Consider the following 18,967-nt stretch of genomic DNA (forward strand, 5'->3'; position numbering starts at 1 on the left):
TAGTCAGTTCAAGAGTGACTCTTCGACTATCGAGTGCAGGGGGGATGACATTGTTCATGACTGGTGTAAAGTCAGTGAAAGGGAGATGGATAGAGCTGAAGAAAAAAGAAATATTACAAGCACTGGATATATAGTGCTGTGGCACTCTTAGTCCACAAACATAAGAAAGCACTGGCCCTATGGTATCAAAAAAAATACATGAAAACAAACACATAGTTGTGGTCACGGTGGAATTTTATTTTTTCCACATTGTAGCACAGTTACTTGAAGCACCTAGCTCGTGCCCTCCTATGGATTCTTGGGGGTGTGGAAATGCATGTACAACAACATAAAATAACGCATCCACACACCACAACATGAATTGCAAATTTCTACTGGCCATGTGAGCGTTCAAGCCACTGCGTCGATCAAAGGTGACTACAGTGTACGAAGCACTAGGATACCATCTCCGTAGGGACCTCTATAGTACAAATTTCGATGTCCAATGAAAATTCTGTAAGGAAACAAGCAAAAATAAGCAATTTTTCGAAATTTCCCATTTTGTTTCAAATTTTCCCGTTGGAAAAAAAATTACCCCATGCTCCCTAGACCCTGTTCATCTCCCCTGGACCATTCATATGCCTCCTGTGGCAAAGAAAGCTGCTCGAGCAAAGAAGCAATGAGATTGTCGCTGATGGCAAATTCTCAACCGCGAAAACACTGGTTCCACAATGTCTTGACATGTGCGATGTTTTGATCATTCACCGTTTTTTCCGCAAAGCTTGGCATTATATGGATGCTTACTGGTATGTTTACTGTCGAGTAATCGTGCAACGCTGAAGTTTGAACAGTAAAGGACTCGACACACAACAAGCAGCCTTCGCGGTTAAGAAGTACTGCTCCCACCGTCGTGTTGGGTTTGCGACAGATATTTTGACCACGCTGGATGCTCAAATTGCGAGCAGATGGCTTCTGTAGATCATCTGATTCATACTTACTATCGTATACCTGCTCAGTTACCCAGAAATACCATTTCTTGCAACATGTTTCAAATTTCGTTGGAAAATTTTTCAACACCTTGATTTTCAAAATTCTAATGAGATAGCCTTAATCTACAAGTAAAAAGATTGCATTTGTGCTACTCTACGGTACAAAGCGGTCAAATCTCGAGGACTAGATACATTTTCAAGTTCGGGCCAATCCGAGAGGCTGGAAAAGTGCTTCGTACACTGTAGTGACTGAGCAATGACATAATCGTACAATGCATAAAACAGAAGAAATACAGAGACTGAAAATTCGGAGAACGATCAAACGCTTGTAACTTCAGCTGTGTCCTCTAAGTTGCTGGTGAAGTTAAGAATATATAGCTAGACATATTAATGTCAGAGTTGCGGCGGAGAATGTAAGTATTTTTCACGCGACAGCAATCCTTTGGGTCACGTTACTGCAATCTAACACATAACCTAGTACAATTCAAGTTCCACAAGCAGTCGAGACGTACGTGGTATCACAGGTGAAAACTTTTAGATAGAAACCTTACCTCTGGGCTCATAGGGCAATAAGAGAGCCAGGCTACCAGCAAACATGATTAAAGCTCCAGCGATATATACAGGTACCGCCGTAGCGAGGTTGGCATATAGTGCAATGACGGGAGCCTAAGATTCGGGACACAATAAGAACAAGTAGTGCAAGACAGTAAGTGAGCGCACCAAAACGCCAAACACTCTCGAGGCTGTGGATGTCAGACCATTCCCTGTTCCGCGATCTTTTGCGGGGAAGATCTCAGGGGAAATAGCATACAAGACGCCATACATAATCTAACCACATTTAATCTAGTCTCACAGTCCGACAAACTAATTCACTTACGTTGCTGAAGAACACGTATCCACAATTCCATCCCAGGAGCTGGTTGGATGTCTGGGCGGTGGTCGTCGCGAACAGAAACGTGCCAGTGAGTCCTTCATTTTGCGGAGGGTCGTTGAGTAAAGAACGTGCGTAGTACTATCTTGTTACTTGCCTGAGGCAATAGCAAGAGTACCCTTGCGCCCAATGTATGGGAGTTCCACTGCCCAACCGGCGAGCAAGGCAGCAGGGACACCAATGACACTCAAAACGACTTGCTGTAGAGCAAATTCAACTATAGATATGGGACGAAGTATTATACGTACATTGCGATAAGTGATGTACAGGGATCCATCCCCGAAGACAGTACCACGGCTGGAAAGTCTACAAGGCGTGAGACAAACAGACGGTATATACCCAGTTTGAGGACCTACAGATATGGCAAGAAATTGTTATACAGCGTGGAGGCAAGTCCAATAACACCTGTGTTTCGTTAGCAATTGCACACACAACAATGACTACATTTTTACCCCAGATAGTAATCAGGAGACTAGTCGACCAAGCCATTTTTGGAGTAGCAAAGAGAGCTTTGATATGGCCAGTGTCATACTTTGAACTCTTGCTAAGGACGTTGTGCCTTTTCGGGGAGGATGAACGTCCGCCTGATGTTGCTCTGTCGGGAGCCTCAAGCTCTTCCACTGTGATGGAAGATGTTTTTCCGTTGAATTTTGCCAATTTATGGATGACCTCGATGGCATCAGCGTCACGACCGATGCCAGAGAGGAAACGCGGACTCTCCAATAACGTGAAGACGAAAAACCGAACAGCCCACAGTGAAAGTGTGATTCCGCCAAGGATGAATAACAAGTAACGCCATCCCATGTTGTCGGATCTGGTGCAGTGTGAAGCACTCGCACAAGAATGATAGGCAATCAGAGGCCAAGCAACCTTGAAGTCCCATTAGCAATCGGGACGAAGAGACGTGTGATACGCACGAGACTGGACAGCAATTGTCCGAGACACCACCAGATGGAAAGGATGGTGAGCAAGTACTGGTGGGAACCTGGGACGAAGTCTGGTAGAATCAGAATCAGTTATCTGGCACGTCCATATGTAAACTGCTTATCACCAAGAAAAACAGCAGAATCCACTGGCAAGTTGCCTGTGACATGGTCATAAAATGTTATTTTTCAAGAGAAATGTGAAAACAGCAGACCTCCCACACCGACGCCGACCATAGCGATCAAGGACGCTAGTGCAACAAAACTAGGAGCTCCACCTGATGCCAACCCAAATATTCCAGCGATAAACAATGTGACGTTGAAAGACCATCTGAATATCGCATGAAGCGCGAACAGATCCACATGTCACGGTATTCTATACGTACCTCCGTCCCCAAATGTCGCATCCAAGACCCCAAAACACGGCGCCGACAAGAAGCCCAAGATTCGAAGCTAACGACAGGAAAGGTCCGTTGAAGTGGAATTCATTGACGACAGGTGTGAGGATAAGTCCGCTCAAAAGCTATAGCGAACCTCAGTCTAGTGAAAACATGCCAAAAACGGATAAACACACGGGCCAGACAGAGTCGCTTTTCACCGGACACACGTTTGGATCAGAAATGATGCAGGAAGTGGTCACAATACAACTCACGCGAACCAGCCAAAGCCTGTGACCACGAAGAGATACCACTGTCATTTCGAGTTCTCGCGATTGAGATATACGTCAGAATGGAATGCCACATGCCTGATATCTACCCATGCCGATGTCTTGTATTGCACGATTCAAGATGCGAGCTTTCGCCTGATACACTGGATCATTGTAGCCATCTTCGTAAAGATCTATCGCCGGACCTGTGATTGGGCTGACATCTGGAAATGTGTCGGGCAATGGGGGAAAAGTAGAATCCGAGGATTTGGAGCGAATTTGAGTACCTATTGCGTTCACAGACATGGCGGAGGAAGCCAGGGAACGAGGGTGTGATTTACCAGTATCAACAGTGGTGGGAGTGACAAATGATATATATAACGTTAACGTGGGCCACCCCAAATCCTGCTTTGATTATTTAAAGACTAGTGGTCTATGTGCGCGCACCGCGTCAAGGAATTTCAAATCACGAGTCAACTGAGCACTGAGAACGGGTACATCCGGTCGGAGTTAATTTATGTTCTGAGATTTTTCCTCTGGTCTCCACGATATTTGCGACAATGTCCCGTTTGATTGTGAAAAATCTACCCGCATACCTGACGCCAGATCGCCTTAGAGCGCACTTCGCTCAACAAGGTGCTCCCTCTGGAACCATCACAGATGTGAAGATTTCACACAAGCAAGACGGCACATCGCGTCGATTCGGTTTCGTTGGCTTCAAGACGGATCAAGAAGCAAACGCTGCCAGGGACTGGTTCGACCGCACGTTCATAGACTCGACGCGAATCAATGTCGTGGTTGTTGCAGTAAGTTTTCTCTTCTCAAGTGTCGTTGTTTTGTTTTAAAATCTACCTGTAGGGCGCGAAGAATGCTCCAACTCCTCGACCAAATAAAAGAAGACGCCTGGAAGATACCACTACTGACCCAGGACCGTCATCGCGACCACATGTTCACAAGGTGGATAAAAATGGTAAGGCAAGCACAACAGTCCCGTCAACATCAGCGTCTTCGCTAGATCAGTTCATGGATGTCATGCAATCTCGCACGAAAAAGGGCCCGTCGTGGGCAAATGAAGCTAAGGAATCTCATCCAGTACTGCCGGCCAGCTCTCCCGAGACAACGAACGTATCTGATGGACCACCTAATAACGAGGCCATCTCGGACCTCGAGTGGATGAAACAGCGTATGAATGCTTCAGATTCACTACCCGACAAAGTCTTTGAGCAATCGGATAACGAGCATGAGGTTAACCAGAGCGCCATTCCTGAAGAACACCTGGACTCGTCAACCAAAACGATTTTGCAGACGTCTCGATTATTCCTTCGAAATCTTGCCTTCTCGTGTACGGAAGCCGAGATCATGGAGCTATTTCAACCATTCGGCGAAGTTGTAAAGGTGAGTATTTTGTGGCCTGGTCGTATATTCCCCACATCTTTCTCTTTTCTTGATGATAAACACTTAGGGACATCTGATCCTCCATGGACGTGCTGATCCCCGGGAACCGAATAGTAGAAAACTTGTCTGACTTTTATTATTCCCGCCTTGCTATTTCTGTTGCTGATCACTTCGCTGACCCATCCTCCCAGGTACATATGCTCATGGACTCCTTCTCTAAGAAGCCGAAAGGTTTAGCCTACGTGACCTTCAAACAGCCGACATCTGCCCTCTCGGCGCATGAGACGCTGGACAAGACGTCCTTCCAAGGTCGTCTTCTCCACATCATTCCTGCTGTTGACCAAAAAGGCAAGTTCGAGGTAGTAGAGGGCGAGGGGAAAAAGCAAACGTTAAAAGACGAAAGAGGTTCTCGGCGTAAAGCCATGGCTGGGCGGGATTTCAATTGGAGTATGTTGTACATGAATGTTCGTCAAGCCTTTGTCATGTTATGCACTATATATCGAGATCTCATGCAAATGCATGTGCAGAGCGATGCAGTGGCATCGTCTATTGCCGATCGAATGGGAATTGCCAAGTCAGATATTCTGAATCCCGAGTCAGACAATGCAGCAGTCAAGCTTGCGCTTGCAGAGACGCATGTTATCCAAGAGACGAAGTCGTACCTTGAGTCCCAGGGGGTCATCCTATCGTCATTTTCTTCCCGAGCGCGATCCGATACTACGATACTTGTGAAAAACATCCCCTATGGCACCACTGCGGAACAGATACGTGAGATGTTCGAGGTACACGGAGAACTCAGCCGCGTCATCGTACCACCGGCAGGTACCATGGCGGTGGTAGAATTCGAGCAGGCAGATGAAGCTACCAAGGCTTTCCGAGCAGTAGCTTACCGACGTCTCGGAAGTAGTGTCGTGTACTTGGAGAAGGGTCCGTTGGGCATGTTCCTGGAGACTGCGGATGCCGCACGAAACTCAGGCCGTACGCTTACTGCATTCAAGCCGATCACTATCGCTGAACAGGAAGATGGCACCGGTGCTGATGTAGACGAGCCTGCTTTGTCTGCTGGTACGACTTTGTTCATCAAGAATCTGGCTTTCAGTACCACTACAGAGCGTCTGACGCAAGTCTTCCGGAGTCTTTCTGGATTCTCGTTCGCGCGAGTACAGACCAAGCCTGATCCCAAACGACCTACTGTTCCTAGTGCTGAAGCCCCCCGGCTGAGTATGGGGTATGGCTTCGTGGGGTTCAAGACGGCCGAGGATGCGAAGAAGGCTATGAAGAGTATGCAGGGCTTTATACTTGACGGTCATTCATTGCACGTCAAGTTCGCTGGGCGCGGAACAGAAGACGAGCCTAAGGACAATACAGTCGCCAAGAACAGGTCGACGAAGATGATAGTGAAAAATGTTCCATTCGAAGCTACGAAGAAGGATATTAGAGAGCTGTTTGGGTCAGTACAATCTACCGTCTATAGCTTAATATCCCATTCAACCCGGACTCATACAGTGTCCATGGTCATCTCAAATCCGTACGTCTTCCGAAGAAGTTCGACTCGCGTTCGCGTGGTTTCGCATTCTTGGAGTTCCTCACTCGGCACGAAGCGGAGAACGCATACGCTGCACTACGACACACGCATTTACTTGGGAGACATCTTGTACTTCAGTGGGCAGAAGAGGCTGAACAAGATATAGAGGTGCTACGGAAGAAGGCGGGCGTAGGGTATGGTGATGGTGCTGAACTACCTGGGCGTAAACGGAAACTTGAGATGGCGGGAAATGATACGGGTGGTGATATAGAATGATGACGTATGTATGGAAACTAGTGGCCACCTTATTTAGCAGGACGACCTTTTGGTACCATGATTAGACGCGACGCGTCTATTTCCACGCCACCAACATTAGGTCGATGGCACTGCGCACAACTTACTGCTTAAAATAATTAGTCTCCAACGATGCACAGTGCCGACGAGGATATGCAGACATTGCCTCCTCCAGCGAAACGACAACGCACGAGCCACTTCAGAACATCTGAACCATCAACTGAGCAGTCACAGTTTTGGTTTGCCGACGGGGACATCGTGATTGGTGTCGAAGGGCAATCATGGAAAATCCACCGGAGCAAGCTCATGTGTTCTATAGTTTTTGCGGACATGCTCGAACTTCCGCAGCCTGCCGACATCGAGAGAATGCATGGGTGTCCTCTGGTCAGTTTGTCGCAAGATGTTGCGAATGACTGGCTAGTCGTCTTGACATGGATGTACCAACGGGAGTAAGCCATCTCATCCATCAAACTATGATTGTATATAACTATGTCTCCAGGAAGTTCAATAACCTAACTGTCGTCTTTGATACCATAGCAGGAGCCCTACGACTATCCAACAAATATGACATCCCAGACCTTCGTCAATGGAGCAAACGTCAGCTATCTCTGCGCTGGCCCCAAGAGCTCACCAAAATGACCTATGCCGCGTTCCCTCATGCCGCTGGTGAGCTTTTATTTTCTCCTATATACTGGTCTAAAATGTGCGCTAGAGGCTATATATCTCGCAAGAGAATGTAATGTTCCTGAAATCCTTCCTGCATCATTCTATGCGCTTTCGATTCTCCGTTGGAATCATCTATCCGAGGGTGGCCAAAGCCACCTACAATTATCCCCATCGGACCTTCGGTGCTTCATAGTTGGACGCGAACACCTTCAAGATCATCTATACGCAATCTTGACTGGTGCAGACGAGCGGCCAGGTGGACACACCACAGCTATTTGCGCTGGTTGCGAGAACGTATCTCGGACGTGGCTCAGCTCATCGTTGAAGCCGGATGCTTCCTCTCCGTATGGCGTGTGGCTTCTTCGCAGCTTGCAACTTTTCGCTGCGAACAGTTGCCCAGGCTTGAGTTTACATCACGCTCGCTGTGATGTGAACTTTCGTCTGCGAATCAACGGGTTTGTCCAAGACCTTCACGAAGCGATTCCTAGATATTTCATGCTACGAGAATGATTGCGTTATTCACTACTAGAAGATAGGCATGCTCGAAGGTTTCATGCCTTTCCAGCACATGAACAACCAAACTTGGGGAGTAACTTTTGTGTCCTTTGCGTTTTTGCCTCATCTACATAATATGTCTTCGTTTTCTATGGCTTTTATCATTATATAGTATTTCTTGGCCACATCAGCGTATAATAATTTGTGGGAAGTTGGACAGTCGAGAAGAATCGGCCATACATGGGTAATAGTATTTCTTGGCTACATCAGCGGATATATAATTTGTGGGAAGTTGGACAGCTGGTACAGTCGAGAGGAAACTGGCCATACATTGATAATATGTAGTGGCAGAACTATTCTGAGGCAAAACTATCTGCACTGTGCCTATCAGATATGCATCTATCAGCCGCTCTGATAATTTATTGATATTTTTTATAGTTTATTATAGGCACATAGTCCGTCAGATTTCGTCACACATACTATATGAGCAAGGTGAACCTGACATGTGCCGGAATTCTGCCACAGGCTGCCGGGTGGGGAGTCCTGTGATCCATTACCTGCCTCCCTGACACCATGCTGGCACAAGAAGTCAAATTTGCAATATATGATTTAAACTAGCAACTTCGGCCCCTAGACCTCTGTCACGTGACAGTAACGCCAAGACAAAGAACAAGCACAGGCAAAAACAATCTCAAGGGAACAGCACGAGTACGCGACAACGAGAACTACTTGAATGATCACGGTTAATTACAGTTATTGTGGTTATGCATCACCCTGCCATGAACAAGTGTCTATCTATCGAAGAACTCAGAACGGTCTCAAAGTGGAGATTTCAAAGTGTATCTCGTGGTGGACTTTGGCTGGCATTTCCCTTTTTCACACCTCTTGTGCTGGCATAAATTATATTTGATGGCGCATCCACGCAACAGTAATTCCAGAGAACAATATAAAAGCCAGTCTTCCTAACTTCCCCTTCAGAATTACCCAAGCCCACACACGAGTCACAAATAATGCGTTTCTCCTCTGCAATTGTCCTCCCCACCATTGCTGCTTTAATGACATCGATCTCGGCCATGCCCACTACTAATGACGGCAAAAAGTGTTCTAAGGCTTGCTATAAAGACTCACAGTGCAAAGAGCCGGGCTGCTTTTGGAATCAATGTGTGAGTATCAGCATGTTCCTGGACCTGATGATATGACTCACCTGAATGACAGTCCTTGTTTTACTGTTCAGTCAGTCGTATTTTTGCTTTCACGTCGGTGGAATATGGCCGTTGACACTGACACGCGAGTGACTAGTGATTTGTAGAGTTGCGTCAGAAAAAAAAATCAGTCCACTTACAGCTCTTTGCATATTGGAATAGTGAAATTTTTGTGAAATATAGAGATGGTAGTAGATTTGGGTTACATTGTTATGTATGAAGAAGTCATTTCATTTGAGATTTAGTGAACCCCAAAGTGTGCTAAGACGTGTCCTCTGGCAGATAATATGAGCTCAAACAGTCGCTTGGAGATATCTAGCTCTCTTGCTGCCCAGATGAACCACGATATAAATATAGTAACAACCACGCATTCACCGACAACTAATGCCAGCATGGCCGTTGTCGTAGACTTGAACACGTTGTACAGCAGTGCGATTGAGAAGTAAATCATCCTGGTGAGAGCAAATGTAATTGTCATTAGCCCTAGTCAGAAAGTATTCATCTCACCTACCCCCACATGAGCATCGCGTAGGGGAGGCTGTTGATTGTCGCAAGGCCTTTATCCCCCAAAAACGTATCAGTCATACTGCGCAGGAAGTCTCCCTGTGCAGACTGCTTAGCGCAAGAGAGATGAGTGCCAAGGCGACGACCTACTGCTTTGTCCGCTGATTCACAACCATATCTTTGGTTTTGACGGACCAGCAGGACTGAGACGACCAAGGAGCCAGTTATCGAGATCGTCGAGAGATATATAGCAATGATCCCGATTGATTGCGACGTGGAAATGTTTACGTTTGGCACTGCAAGGAAACTCACATCTACAGCTAACATGACGGTGGACTGTTGAAAACAAAACCAGAATCAACTTACGAAGCGTGATGTAAAGTCGATCGTACGTACATAGATGGTGATTCCGGTCCACTCTGTCATGAGCTTTGTATTGTAGTCTTTCCACCGCGGTGAGTTGAGGCACTTATCTACCCATACCCTTCGAAGATCGTTCAAGTGTGCTTGTGGTGCCCAAAAAAGTATGGCGTCAAAGGCCAAAGAAAGACTACTGATCACCGGATGAAAACTAGGAATCTCAGTGTACACAGATTTGTCGGCATCGAGACGGGCCCAAGGTAGACCGCAGAAATTGTAATACTTGGCCTTGCCTTAAGAATAAATGAGCTAAGCTCCGATATGTCAAGACCAAGAACATACAGAAGTAATGCATGAACCTCGCTATTATCAAGACAGTGAATCTCCGGGGTATATTACACTATTTTTATGGCTTCACGTACCAATGACACAAGTGCAATGAGGGAAATCGGATTCCTGAGCACTCTCTGGAAATGTATAATATTTTAAACTTTGCAATATAAACGGCTCGAAAAAAACTCATCGCACCTTGAAGCTGGTTTAACAGTTCCAAGATTCTGGTAAGTTCATCAGCACCAAAAGGCGACAAAGAAATATCCGAAGTGATGATTTCTAAGTTTTACGTTCAAAAGGATGAAGGGATCATTGCAGGAGATCAACTACCTGCACTCGCATGCACAACAATCACCTTCAATTCTTTCAGAAGCTGGACTCGATCTAGCGTGTGTTTTGGATAGCGTTCACAATGCAGCCTACTCGTTTCGGCTGAAGATGATCATATTGTATCTAAGAACACATTAACAACCAGATTTGGACCGGTCCAACTAGAAGCAGATGAGACTCACAATTACAACTGACGAACCAGTATTGAGATTCCAAGGCATATCCTATTGACTACTAGTTCATATCACGAGCGCTATAAGTTCGCATGACGTACGAATGTGACTCGGATCACAGACACCTTGGAAACCATCGAAGATAGTCTCCGTCGCTTGATCGTAAGCGTGCAGCCAAAAGAGCGTTCGAGTTGCATGATCGACAAAGTAGTATTGACAAGAATCTGTTTGGTTCGGCACTACCTGCACAACGAGCTCGATATCATCAACGTCAAAGGTTGGTGATTGTCTGCGTGCCAAGTCGCATAGATCATCCGCAGATCTGTCCATCAAGCGGAACAAATGTTCGTTAATGTGTCCTTCAGTGAACGTTCTCTGTAGGGGTTGTGGTCGATAGTCGATGACAAATACACACTATTACCTTGCGGTCATTGTACAGATACAACGCGCCTTCGGGATGTATACAAGGCTCCCATTCAACATTCACATTCAACCAAGGGCATGATCTGTACAATTCGTAATCCGCTTTCCCATGGATGCCTGACTGGTGTACTCACTCGTTGGGGAAGGACCTCATGAATGCTTGAATTCCGTTGTAGTTGGAGTGAGATATATCTCTGGAGGGTAACTTCTCAGGAAAATTTGATTTGATGAGATGCATCTACATACACAGGAGGACGGTTCTCATATCGCGATTTGGGATCTACAGCAGATGGCACAAAATGGAGAGTGTTGGGAAGGTCATTGGGAGAGATTGCATTAACGACTGCTGGAGGCGAAGGCATCTGTGGCGGGTTAGCATAGGGAACAGGCATGGAAAACGGAGGTGTTGAAGCCACAGAGCTTGCTGCACTCGGCGGAGTAGTGTGAAGTGATAATGGCAAGGTGGAGTCGGAACACCGTACACTGGAGACCCTAGTCAAGACAGTACAACATGAGTCTACAATGGAGTCAGTATCATGCACGATTGGAGCATGAACCTTGGCCACAAAGCGCCGAAAGCATGATACAAGAATAAGTAGTCGTCGTGCAGATGAAGTTGCGAGCGTGGTCAACACTTGGAACAGATGTTTCAAGAGCTTTCTGAGTCGAATAAATGTCACGTTCAACATCCGTTGATCCTTGTTTGTTGTTCGGCGACTCTCAAACACGTTGCTTGAGGAAGATGAGAGATAACTGGAGACACTGCGGCTTTCACGTAAATTTATGCGCGAGTTTGATAATGAAAATACTTATGTACATGTGACCTTGAATTTGAACTTTGAAGGCGACGATTCAATGTTATAATCAGCTGCCAGAAGGCTGGGGAGTTTGGTTGATGAGTTGACTAGATGATTAGGTCTAACAACTAGTCGAAGTCTCGGGTAGTGACATCCCAACCATATTACGTAATGAGCGCACCCTCGCAAGCACAAACACCTGACAACTTGCAACTATGCGATTCCGAATTCGAAGTCTGAAACCAATCAGCTCATCGTCACACAATCTATGCGTTCAGTTCTTTTTTCTGGACAGAGAAGAACTATCGGATTGGTCACTGTACAAGTACTATCCAATCTACGAGGGGAAAGGGGAGCATGTAAGTATTTGGGCAAGGCCCGAAGGGGCTTTCGGCCAGAAACGACACTTCGAACCTGGGAGGTCGAGATTAGCCGTGATTCCCAAACATAAGGAGCCTTGCGATGCGTTCGGCGAAGCTTGAACTCCCTGTTATAAGGAGTGGGGCAAGACACACCTTGGACTAACGGAGCTGTGGCATTGTGTAATGAGTGAAGGGTTCAATTATTGGGGTATCTTGAAGGTATGGTGCCATTATCATAGCGTGATTGCGCAGGTACAGGGTGAATGCTTCACTTGACCATCTTCCCATAGACTTGACAACATCAAATGGAATTCCTCGCAGCAGATATTTGAGCGTGCTGCCAATCCGAATGCTGTGACCTTTTAATTCTGGGCATCCCCCTTGCTTGGCTATAATTCCGACTCTCTTCAAGAATGTGCCTCGAGTTAGTGGGCGCATGCCTTTGGGGTGTTTCCATGCAAAAAGGTGGTGATCAGGTAAGGGATCATTGATTCGAAAATGGTTAATGAGCGCCGCTTTGGGGTCTGATTCGTCAGATTGTTCAGCCCAGTAGATGTCTTCGCCTTCTGCTGAAGTCTTTGTGCGTGGTATGTGTATCTTGGAGACTCGAAGTCTATGACGATCTTCCCCATCTAATAGTACGTCTCTCCGTTTAACATGTTGACTTGGAGAAAATACTTTGATTGATTTGACGGTCAGTTCCCCAAGTCGTGCTAGCGAATAAAATGATGTTGTTAGGCATGCAAATACGGCGGCGTCGAGCGGTGCTTCTAGATTGAGGTGTGTTTGGATTTTGATTATGGATGTAATCGCGAATGGGTCTCTTTTAGGTAGCTTTGATCCGGGAGGTGCTTCATTTGCTGCTCCATCTAACGCTGACTTCAATTCACCTTGGTCCACTTTCCATCCCTGTCCATGAAGGACGTGCCATGCCCGAATGCCAAAAACGTAATTGGCTAAAGTTTTTCCTGAGTATGCTCCTGCGCAGCTCGTTACGAAGGTGAGCATTGTGAGAGTATCGACGGGGCATCGCTCGTGTTCGTGGATGTTTCGTGTGTCACAGAAGACATGGAAAACTAACAGACCGGCCCCATATGACTCTCTAGTACCCTGTGCCCATGACAAGTTCATTACTGTCAAAACTCGTTGGAGATCATCATCCGTGATGGCGAGAATCTGTCCCTGGGCATTTCGGTATGACCGACTCTCTAACGGGTGCCAAAGTTTGAGCCGTTCACGTGCTAGGCAGTGTGGGCGTAGCGCAGATACTGCGGGAGTTAATCCTGCTTTGTATGGAGCTGGTTTTGCTAGCAAGACAGAGGGTATGAGTGGCGTTGTGAAGCGAGTGCGGTCCCTTTGCTTCTGTTGTTCTACCCTCATATTGTGAATAGGAAAATTATTCTCTGCTGACGAGAGATTCGCTGGGATGTTGGACAGTAGATGAGATGAGGATATGGATGGTTCATGGAGATGATGGTTTGCTTGGTGCGACGTCGAAGGGATCATAGATGAAACGACGGAGTGGATCGGGGATGGGAATGGGGTTGAGGAGTAACTTCGTGTCGCGATAGATGCCTCGGGATGGCGGGTCAGCTGGATTGGACTTGCTGGTGACATATGTTGGGTGGAAAGAGTGTGTAGCTGGTATGCTGCATAAGAACTCGAAGATTCGCTGGAAGATTTCATTGATGGCTGTGTTGCGACTATGTCCATTCTTCCACCCTTCAATGACTCCTTGGTTGTCACCGTATACTTGGAAGTGTCGTTCTGGTCTATCTGAGGTGACAATGTGTCGAATGAGAAGTTTGAAACCGATTGCTTCAGCCCAGCTGATATCTTTTTGTCCATCGAGAGTTGACCACCCTGGATATAACCTCCAGGCTCTCCAACGTTTTCCGATGACGATTCCGATTCCGACTCCAGAGCTGGCGTCTGAGAAAGCCTGAAGGTCATGTAAAGATAGAGGCCTGGGAATGTCACATCCGACAAAGGAGCTCTGTAAAAGATTTTTCCACCAATCGAGATCCTCAGCCAAGCCTTTAACCTGGTCTATGAGGTAAAAATGGACGGTTATGACCAACTCGCAGCATGGACTCGAGGTTCATGAGATATGCTCAGTCCTCGAGGACATACCAGCGTGACGTGAAGGAGCTTCCCATGTAGCTTTTGGACTGTCACTAAGAATGTGAGCCATACGGTTTTTCCATTCTCGTAAAGCACAAAGGATATTTGGCCTTTTTGTCTTCTGGTAGAAAAACTGAGTTATCTGTAAGATTCCAGGTAAGACCAATGTACGGATTAGAGTAGGCAAAGGGGTTGTCTTTCTTAAGCTCCCAAGGGGTCTTTGTGGTACTAGAGGATCTATCAATGTTGTCGATGTTGTAAGTGAAAAAGCTATCTTCCGAAGATCGTAGGGAGTGCCCTGACAAATCGGCAATTGAGAATCAGGCAATCTTCATCGAATTCTTCAATAGTTCCAGTCATCGAAGATGTACCCACCAAACCATATTCGGCCTCCATCTTGATGGTTGCCCCTTGTGATGATGTCATTGTGCCATTGTAACCGTTGTCTATTATATGTCTCGAGGAATTCTTTCCGTATACGGAAAAATAAATGGTCGTCGACCCATCGTGATGTAGGACCAATCCCTTCGGACCTAAAAATGTCAAGTCCAGCATCTGCGACACAACTGTAGACTCCTGCTGAGGGGGAAACTCCGAAGCACATGCATGTGTCGATGCAGAATTGGTCATCTGCGACTCGAACAACTGCAGCTGGCCACTGCGAGTGGTGCAGAGGTATTGTTCTATATGCTTCCAATACATCTCTCGTGGCCATTTGTGATCCTGGAGGTAGACAGCTGATAATGAGTGCAATCGTGTGGAATGTTCCCCAGGTACTGGGAAAATCATTCGGATCAATACACGAGTTGATGGATGGATTAGGGAATTTGAAGGAAGGTGCATGAGGAAATGAGTAATATTGTATGACGCGAAATCGCCCTGATCGACCTGGTTTCGGAATGATTGATAAGGGCGATGATTGGAAGGGGCTGATAAAGCTCTCGATTTCGGCTGCCGTACATGGGCCAATGTATCTTTCTTTTTGGATTTTGGATTTGATGATGGACTGGAACTCATTGGTATATATAAGAATAGAATTTTTGTTTGGCGGAATTTGGGTTTTTGTAATGACAGGAAGATTAAGAAGAAAACCTTGATGGAGTCCTTCGGGAATATGAGAGTATCTATCAATGAGACCAGCTTTCATAAGACAAGCTTCCCATGTGTCTGGGTCATAGGGAGTGAGGGCTTTAAGCTTTCTGCAGCTCGAAGCACAGACTTGTGCTCCGTGAGAGGAGGCGGCGCATCCAGAACAAAAGTGACAACGGTCGTGTGTGGTGTCGCCTGCAGATTGGATGGCCATCTCACATGGTGAGTATTCTGCCGACTCAGGTGCAAAGAGTGTCTGTAGAATCGTCCCATGTTTTGGACGCTTTGCATTCGATGATTCTGTGCAGGTGTCTTCCCAAGCACACGGCGCAAGCGGATAGGGGACATCCATTTGTGCCGCTTCGAAAATCCTGTCGAGAATGTTTGTTTGGCTCCGGAGATGCCGAGCGGCAACGATAATCATGTCCTGGGCATGGGGATGCTGATCGACGACGATGGTCTCGTGATGGACAAATGTTGTCCCTGTTTCTATGATGCTGGTTGGAAGATGAACTCGCTGTGAGTGCGTTGATTTGTTGGTCCATCTGATAGCAGGTACAATGTGTAGTGAGGCATAATGTGAGGCGACGCGGGATGTGAGGCAGTTAGTGCGTGGCATGTGGCGTGTGGCATGTGGCATGAAGTGTATAATGTGTAGTGTATGGTGTGTAGCGTGTGGCATGTATCAAAATTTTGTAGTGTTGTATTGGGTGAGATGTTCAGATAGTGAAGTATGAGAAATGTGGGATTAGCGTATAATTATTTTATTGAAGGAAAAAGGACTGACCCTATAATCACGCTGATTGTCCAGTCTCTTGCGCTTGTCGAGGTAGACATTAGATCTAGTGTGTACTAAGAGTGTCTTGTTGATTCGAGATAGATCATATGCGCCGCCAGCCAACTTGACAGCAATGTGCCAACATTTCCGCTGTTCTGCTTGGTAGACAAGTAGAGCCTTTTGCGCTAAGGCATCGTGCTCTGAACGAAAATCATGGACCTGTAAGTTTCACCAAAAGAGAGCCATCATTCGAACACGATCTGCTGGCCATGAGGTCTCTTGCATTGCCTCAATTATGCATGGGCAGGCTTGACAAAAGTTTTCGAAAGTGAAATTTTCATCGTCAATGACAACTGTCGTGTTCCGCGTTGAAGCTGCTGATACCCAAGCTGTGCTACCTCCCGCTAAGGTGGCCATGATCATGGTGTCTTCATCGACGGAGCTCTTGAGTTTCGCGTTGTCTAGTCCGTTGTTGGTGAAGTACCAGAGTTCGACATAGTCTCCTTTGTCTAGCTTACGGATAGCGTAGGGGGAAGGAAGGATTACTGGTTTTATAGGGACATCCAGTTCAGGAATAGCAGAGTACTTATGCTTATTCTTTTTCTTGTCTTCCTTCCGCGAAGCTTCTTCCTCGTCAAGGCATTCCTGTTCTTGTCTCTCTTGTTCTTCATCACAGAGTCTCTCCAGATTGTCTTGCTGTTCTCTGTCTGCTTCTACTTGTGCTTGCCATTGGTTTTTGTCGGCAGTGTTTTGCGTCTGCCAAATATTCCTAAGGATTGTAACAGCCTGAGCCTCAGTCATGTTCTCATTGGTGAGTTGGAGTCTAGTGTTAGCGAAATTCTCATCTGCGTAGTTTGGACAGACACTGAGATTCAGATCACTTGTTAAACGAGGCATTGTAGTGTTTTAACGAGAGTGTTTGTATAAGAAAAGCGAAAGAATGGGTGTTAAGGACTACAAGTTGTTGAGTACTGAAGTTTCTCAAGTCATAGTATGAAAAGAAGAAGAGATGTCCCAAAAAGGGGCCTTGGGATTTTGCCGCATCGTACCGCATCCTGCCACACCCTACTTAATAGTGTCTTATATCCCTGTATAATATGTCTATGTCGTCCATAAAGGCCATGAATATGATTATTGACGCAAAAATATCATAGTGCATGTTTTTGAGTTAGAATTACACTGATACAACAGTGATAGTATACTTGATGGGTGCGGCAGTGATGTGGTAGTGATGCGGTAGTGATGCGGCAGTGATGCGGCAGTGGCTGTGCACCGCACCCACACCAACACACCCATCTTATGCAGTACACTTGCAGCACCTCACGCGAAACTTGGTTCAACTACTAAACAACTCCTCACACAGTTCAACGCCTCAATTCCTATTGTTCAAGATATGTCTTCATTGGTGACATGCCTTGACAACTTCACTACAGCACATCTTTGGGCCTCAAACATGATTCTGTGCCCCCGCGAGAACGGATATTAGGGTCTAAGGTATGTATGTGATGGGTATATGGCCTTTAGATAAGACTCATTACTTTCACAGTACACAAGTTCTATGGACTACTGTCAACTTAAGACACCTTATGTGCCTTCCTTGGTCGTGGCCGCGGTTTCGGCTTTTGGGTCTGTCTCTCGTTTTTAAAAATGACTTCGGGCTCACTTCCTTCACTAAAGTTTGGCCCACACTATTGTGTAAAGTGTTTCAGAGCAATCCATGCTACAATATGACAACAACTCATGTCCACTTCTCCTTCAAATTCGGGTGCATATGGATCTCAATCACCATGATTCCAGTACTCAGGAGGCCCTCATATGGATTCCATCAGTCTTGGTGAGCATTGGCATCTTTTACCCATTGTTCATTCCCTGCAGTGCCTGCAGCCAATGAGAGCTCAAACATTTGTTGTTCTAGTATACCAAGGCACTCCAAGTCGACATCTATATCCATCAAGGACAGATCACAACTTAGTTGGAGGTCAAGCCAGGTATCACACCAGTATCATGCCAACAACTTGAACATCATTCATGCAAAAATATGTTAGCATCTGCAAAGAAAGAACATCGTTATTAGTGACTGTGCGAAAGAGTATGGTGCATGCCGCATTGTGTCTCATGCAATGAGTACTACGTGCCAGTAGTAGCCAGAGGGCGCATAAGCGAGACAGGCCGTTGCAAGGAGGGTGATCTAGTGACAGTCTGAATGTCAATGTCTCATGCAGTACATACAGTAATGATATCAAGACTGACCGTCAAGAAGCCACCACACCCACTACCGCATCCGTGCCGCAGCATAGTACTCAACTTGTTCTCGGGATTCAGACTCTCAAAGGCATGACCATGAGGCACATAATTGATGAGTTTGACGGTAAACCAATTATATTGTGCACGTCAACAGTGATTATCGAAACTAAAAGTGAAATGTGTTGATTTAGTGCGGGTGCGGCAGTAATGATGCGTTAGTGGTGCGGCAAGTTGCGGCAGGGTGCGGCAAAATACCTGAGCCCCGACATCCGCCGCATAGACGACATTCTACGCTCGTCCTCGTTCCTCGGACTCTCTTAGAACACAACCACTGCCTATACACACGGGATATTGATCCGCTATTGTCGAAGAAGCTGGCTGCTGGCCTTCTAGATACATTTCTAC

The 18,967-nt window shown here is 46.3% G+C and overlaps 6 protein-coding genes across 6 annotated transcripts; 3 read left to right on the forward strand and 3 right to left on the reverse strand.

Moving 5' to 3' along the window:
* Positions 1-1,144: 1,144 nt before the first annotated feature.
* EDB93DRAFT_1173626 (MFS general substrate transporter) lies at positions 1,145-3,910 on the reverse strand. Its single transcript, XM_041450428.1, has 14 exons — positions 3,568-3,910; positions 3,475-3,512; positions 3,397-3,412; positions 3,209-3,345; positions 3,038-3,153; positions 2,951-2,983; positions 2,817-2,896; positions 2,352-2,769; positions 2,256-2,304; positions 2,148-2,205; positions 1,997-2,099; positions 1,846-1,937; positions 1,689-1,796; positions 1,145-1,634 (listed from the first exon to the last, which is right to left on the reverse strand). The coding sequence occupies exons 1-14, from the start codon at positions 3,772-3,774 to the stop codon at positions 1,503-1,505; spliced, it is 1,587 nt and encodes a 528-aa protein (XP_041303315.1). The 5' UTR covers positions 3,775-3,910; the 3' UTR covers positions 1,145-1,502.
* Positions 3,911-4,012: 102 nt separating this feature from the next.
* EDB93DRAFT_1173636 (uncharacterized protein) lies at positions 4,013-6,764 on the forward strand. Its single transcript, XM_041450429.1, has 5 exons — positions 4,013-4,274; positions 4,327-4,863; positions 5,055-5,327; positions 5,391-6,313; positions 6,370-6,764. The coding sequence occupies exons 1-5, from the start codon at positions 4,029-4,031 to the stop codon at positions 6,662-6,664; spliced, it is 2,274 nt and encodes a 757-aa protein (XP_041303316.1). The 5' UTR covers positions 4,013-4,028; the 3' UTR covers positions 6,665-6,764.
* On the forward strand, positions 6,328-8,090 carry EDB93DRAFT_857693 (uncharacterized protein). The gene is made up of 3 exons (XM_041457717.1): positions 6,328-7,131; positions 7,182-7,348; positions 7,395-8,090. Exons 1-3 carry the CDS (start codon positions 6,815-6,817, stop codon positions 7,856-7,858), a joined length of 948 nt encoding a protein of 315 aa, XP_041303317.1. The 5' UTR covers positions 6,328-6,814; the 3' UTR covers positions 7,859-8,090.
* A 495-nt stretch (positions 8,091-8,585) lies between these two features.
* EDB93DRAFT_857861 (uncharacterized protein) lies at positions 8,586-9,184 on the forward strand. Its single transcript, XM_041457718.1, has 3 exons — positions 8,586-8,771; positions 8,822-9,006; positions 9,059-9,184. Exons 1-3 carry the CDS (start codon positions 8,753-8,755, stop codon positions 9,119-9,121), a joined length of 267 nt encoding a protein of 88 aa, XP_041303318.1. The 5' UTR covers positions 8,586-8,752; the 3' UTR covers positions 9,122-9,184.
* A 254-nt stretch (positions 9,185-9,438) lies between these two features.
* Positions 9,439-12,118, reverse strand: EDB93DRAFT_1173652 (uncharacterized protein). Its single transcript, XM_041450430.1, has 13 exons — positions 11,986-12,118; positions 11,415-11,930; positions 11,303-11,362; positions 11,167-11,251; positions 10,847-11,120; positions 10,772-10,796; positions 10,573-10,661; positions 10,438-10,521; positions 10,332-10,376; positions 10,252-10,272; positions 9,946-10,202; positions 9,700-9,885; positions 9,439-9,648 (listed from the first exon to the last, which is right to left on the reverse strand). Exons 2-13 carry the CDS (start codon positions 11,855-11,857, stop codon positions 9,553-9,555), a joined length of 1,665 nt encoding a protein of 554 aa, XP_041303319.1. The 5' UTR covers positions 11,858-11,930; positions 11,986-12,118; the 3' UTR covers positions 9,439-9,552.
* Positions 12,119-16,546: 4,428 nt separating this feature from the next.
* On the reverse strand, positions 16,547-17,220 carry EDB93DRAFT_1306785 (uncharacterized protein; the record flags this gene model as incomplete). Its single annotated transcript, XM_041454761.1, has 1 exon — positions 16,547-17,220. The coding sequence occupies exon 1, from the start codon at positions 17,213-17,215 to the stop codon at positions 16,547-16,549; it is 669 nt and encodes a 222-aa protein (XP_041303320.1). The 5' UTR covers positions 17,216-17,220.
* Between the last annotated feature and the right edge of the window lie 1,747 nt (positions 17,221-18,967).

Source organism: Suillus bovinus, assembly GCF_016758785.1.
Source record: "Suillus bovinus strain UH-Sbo-P2 chromosome Unknown EDB93scaffold_78, whole genome shotgun sequence".
Classification (NCBI taxonomy): Eukaryota; Fungi; Basidiomycota; class Agaricomycetes; order Boletales; family Suillaceae; genus Suillus; species Suillus bovinus.

Bases quoted from the DNA above. Each gene is read 5' to 3' on its own strand.
- EDB93DRAFT_1173636 (XM_041450429.1), top strand. From the start codon at position 4,029: ATGTCCCGTTTGATTGTGAAAAATCTACCCGCATACCTGACGCCAGAT. The intron at 4,864-5,054 runs GTGAGTATTTTG...CCATCCTCCCAG, and splicing joins CATTCGGCGAAGTTGTAAAG to GTACATATGCTCATGGACTC. The intron at 6,314-6,369 runs GTCAGTACAATC...GGACTCATACAG, and splicing joins GATATTAGAGAGCTGTTTGG to TGTCCATGGTCATCTCAAAT.
- EDB93DRAFT_857861 (XM_041457718.1), top strand. The intron at 9,007-9,058 runs GTGAGTATCAGC...CCTGAATGACAG, and splicing joins GCTGCTTTTGGAATCAATGT to TCCTTGTTTTACTGTTCAGT.
- EDB93DRAFT_857693 (XM_041457717.1), top strand. From the start codon at position 6,815: ATGCACAGTGCCGACGAGGATATGCAGACATTGCCTCCTCCAGCGAAA. The intron at 7,132-7,181 runs GTAAGCCATCTC...CTATGTCTCCAG, and splicing joins ACATGGATGTACCAACGGGA to GAAGTTCAATAACCTAACTG. The intron at 7,349-7,394 runs GTGAGCTTTTAT...AATGTGCGCTAG, and splicing joins CGCGTTCCCTCATGCCGCTG to AGGCTATATATCTCGCAAGA.
- EDB93DRAFT_1173626 (XM_041450428.1), bottom strand. From the start codon at position 3,774: ATGTCTGTGAACGCAATAGGTACTCAAATTCGCTCCAAATCCTCGGAT. The intron at 3,513-3,567 runs GCATGTGGCATT...TCGAAATGACAG, and splicing joins TCGGCATGGGTAGATATCAG to TGGTATCTCTTCGTGGTCAC. The intron at 2,305-2,351 runs GTAAAAATGTAG...AACGAAACACAG, and splicing joins TCTCCTGATTACTATCTGGG to GTGTTATTGGACTTGCCTCC.
- EDB93DRAFT_1173652 (XM_041450430.1), bottom strand. From the start codon at position 11,857: ATGTTGAACGTGACATTTATTCGACTCAGAAAGCTCTTGAAACATCTG. The intron at 11,252-11,302 runs GTGAGTACACCA...CGAATTGTACAG, and splicing joins ATGAGGTCCTTCCCCAACGA to ATCATGCCCTTGGTTGAATG. The intron at 9,886-9,945 runs GTACGTACGATC...TGTTTTCAACAG, and splicing joins GGACCGGAATCACCATCTAT to TCCACCGTCATGTTAGCTGT.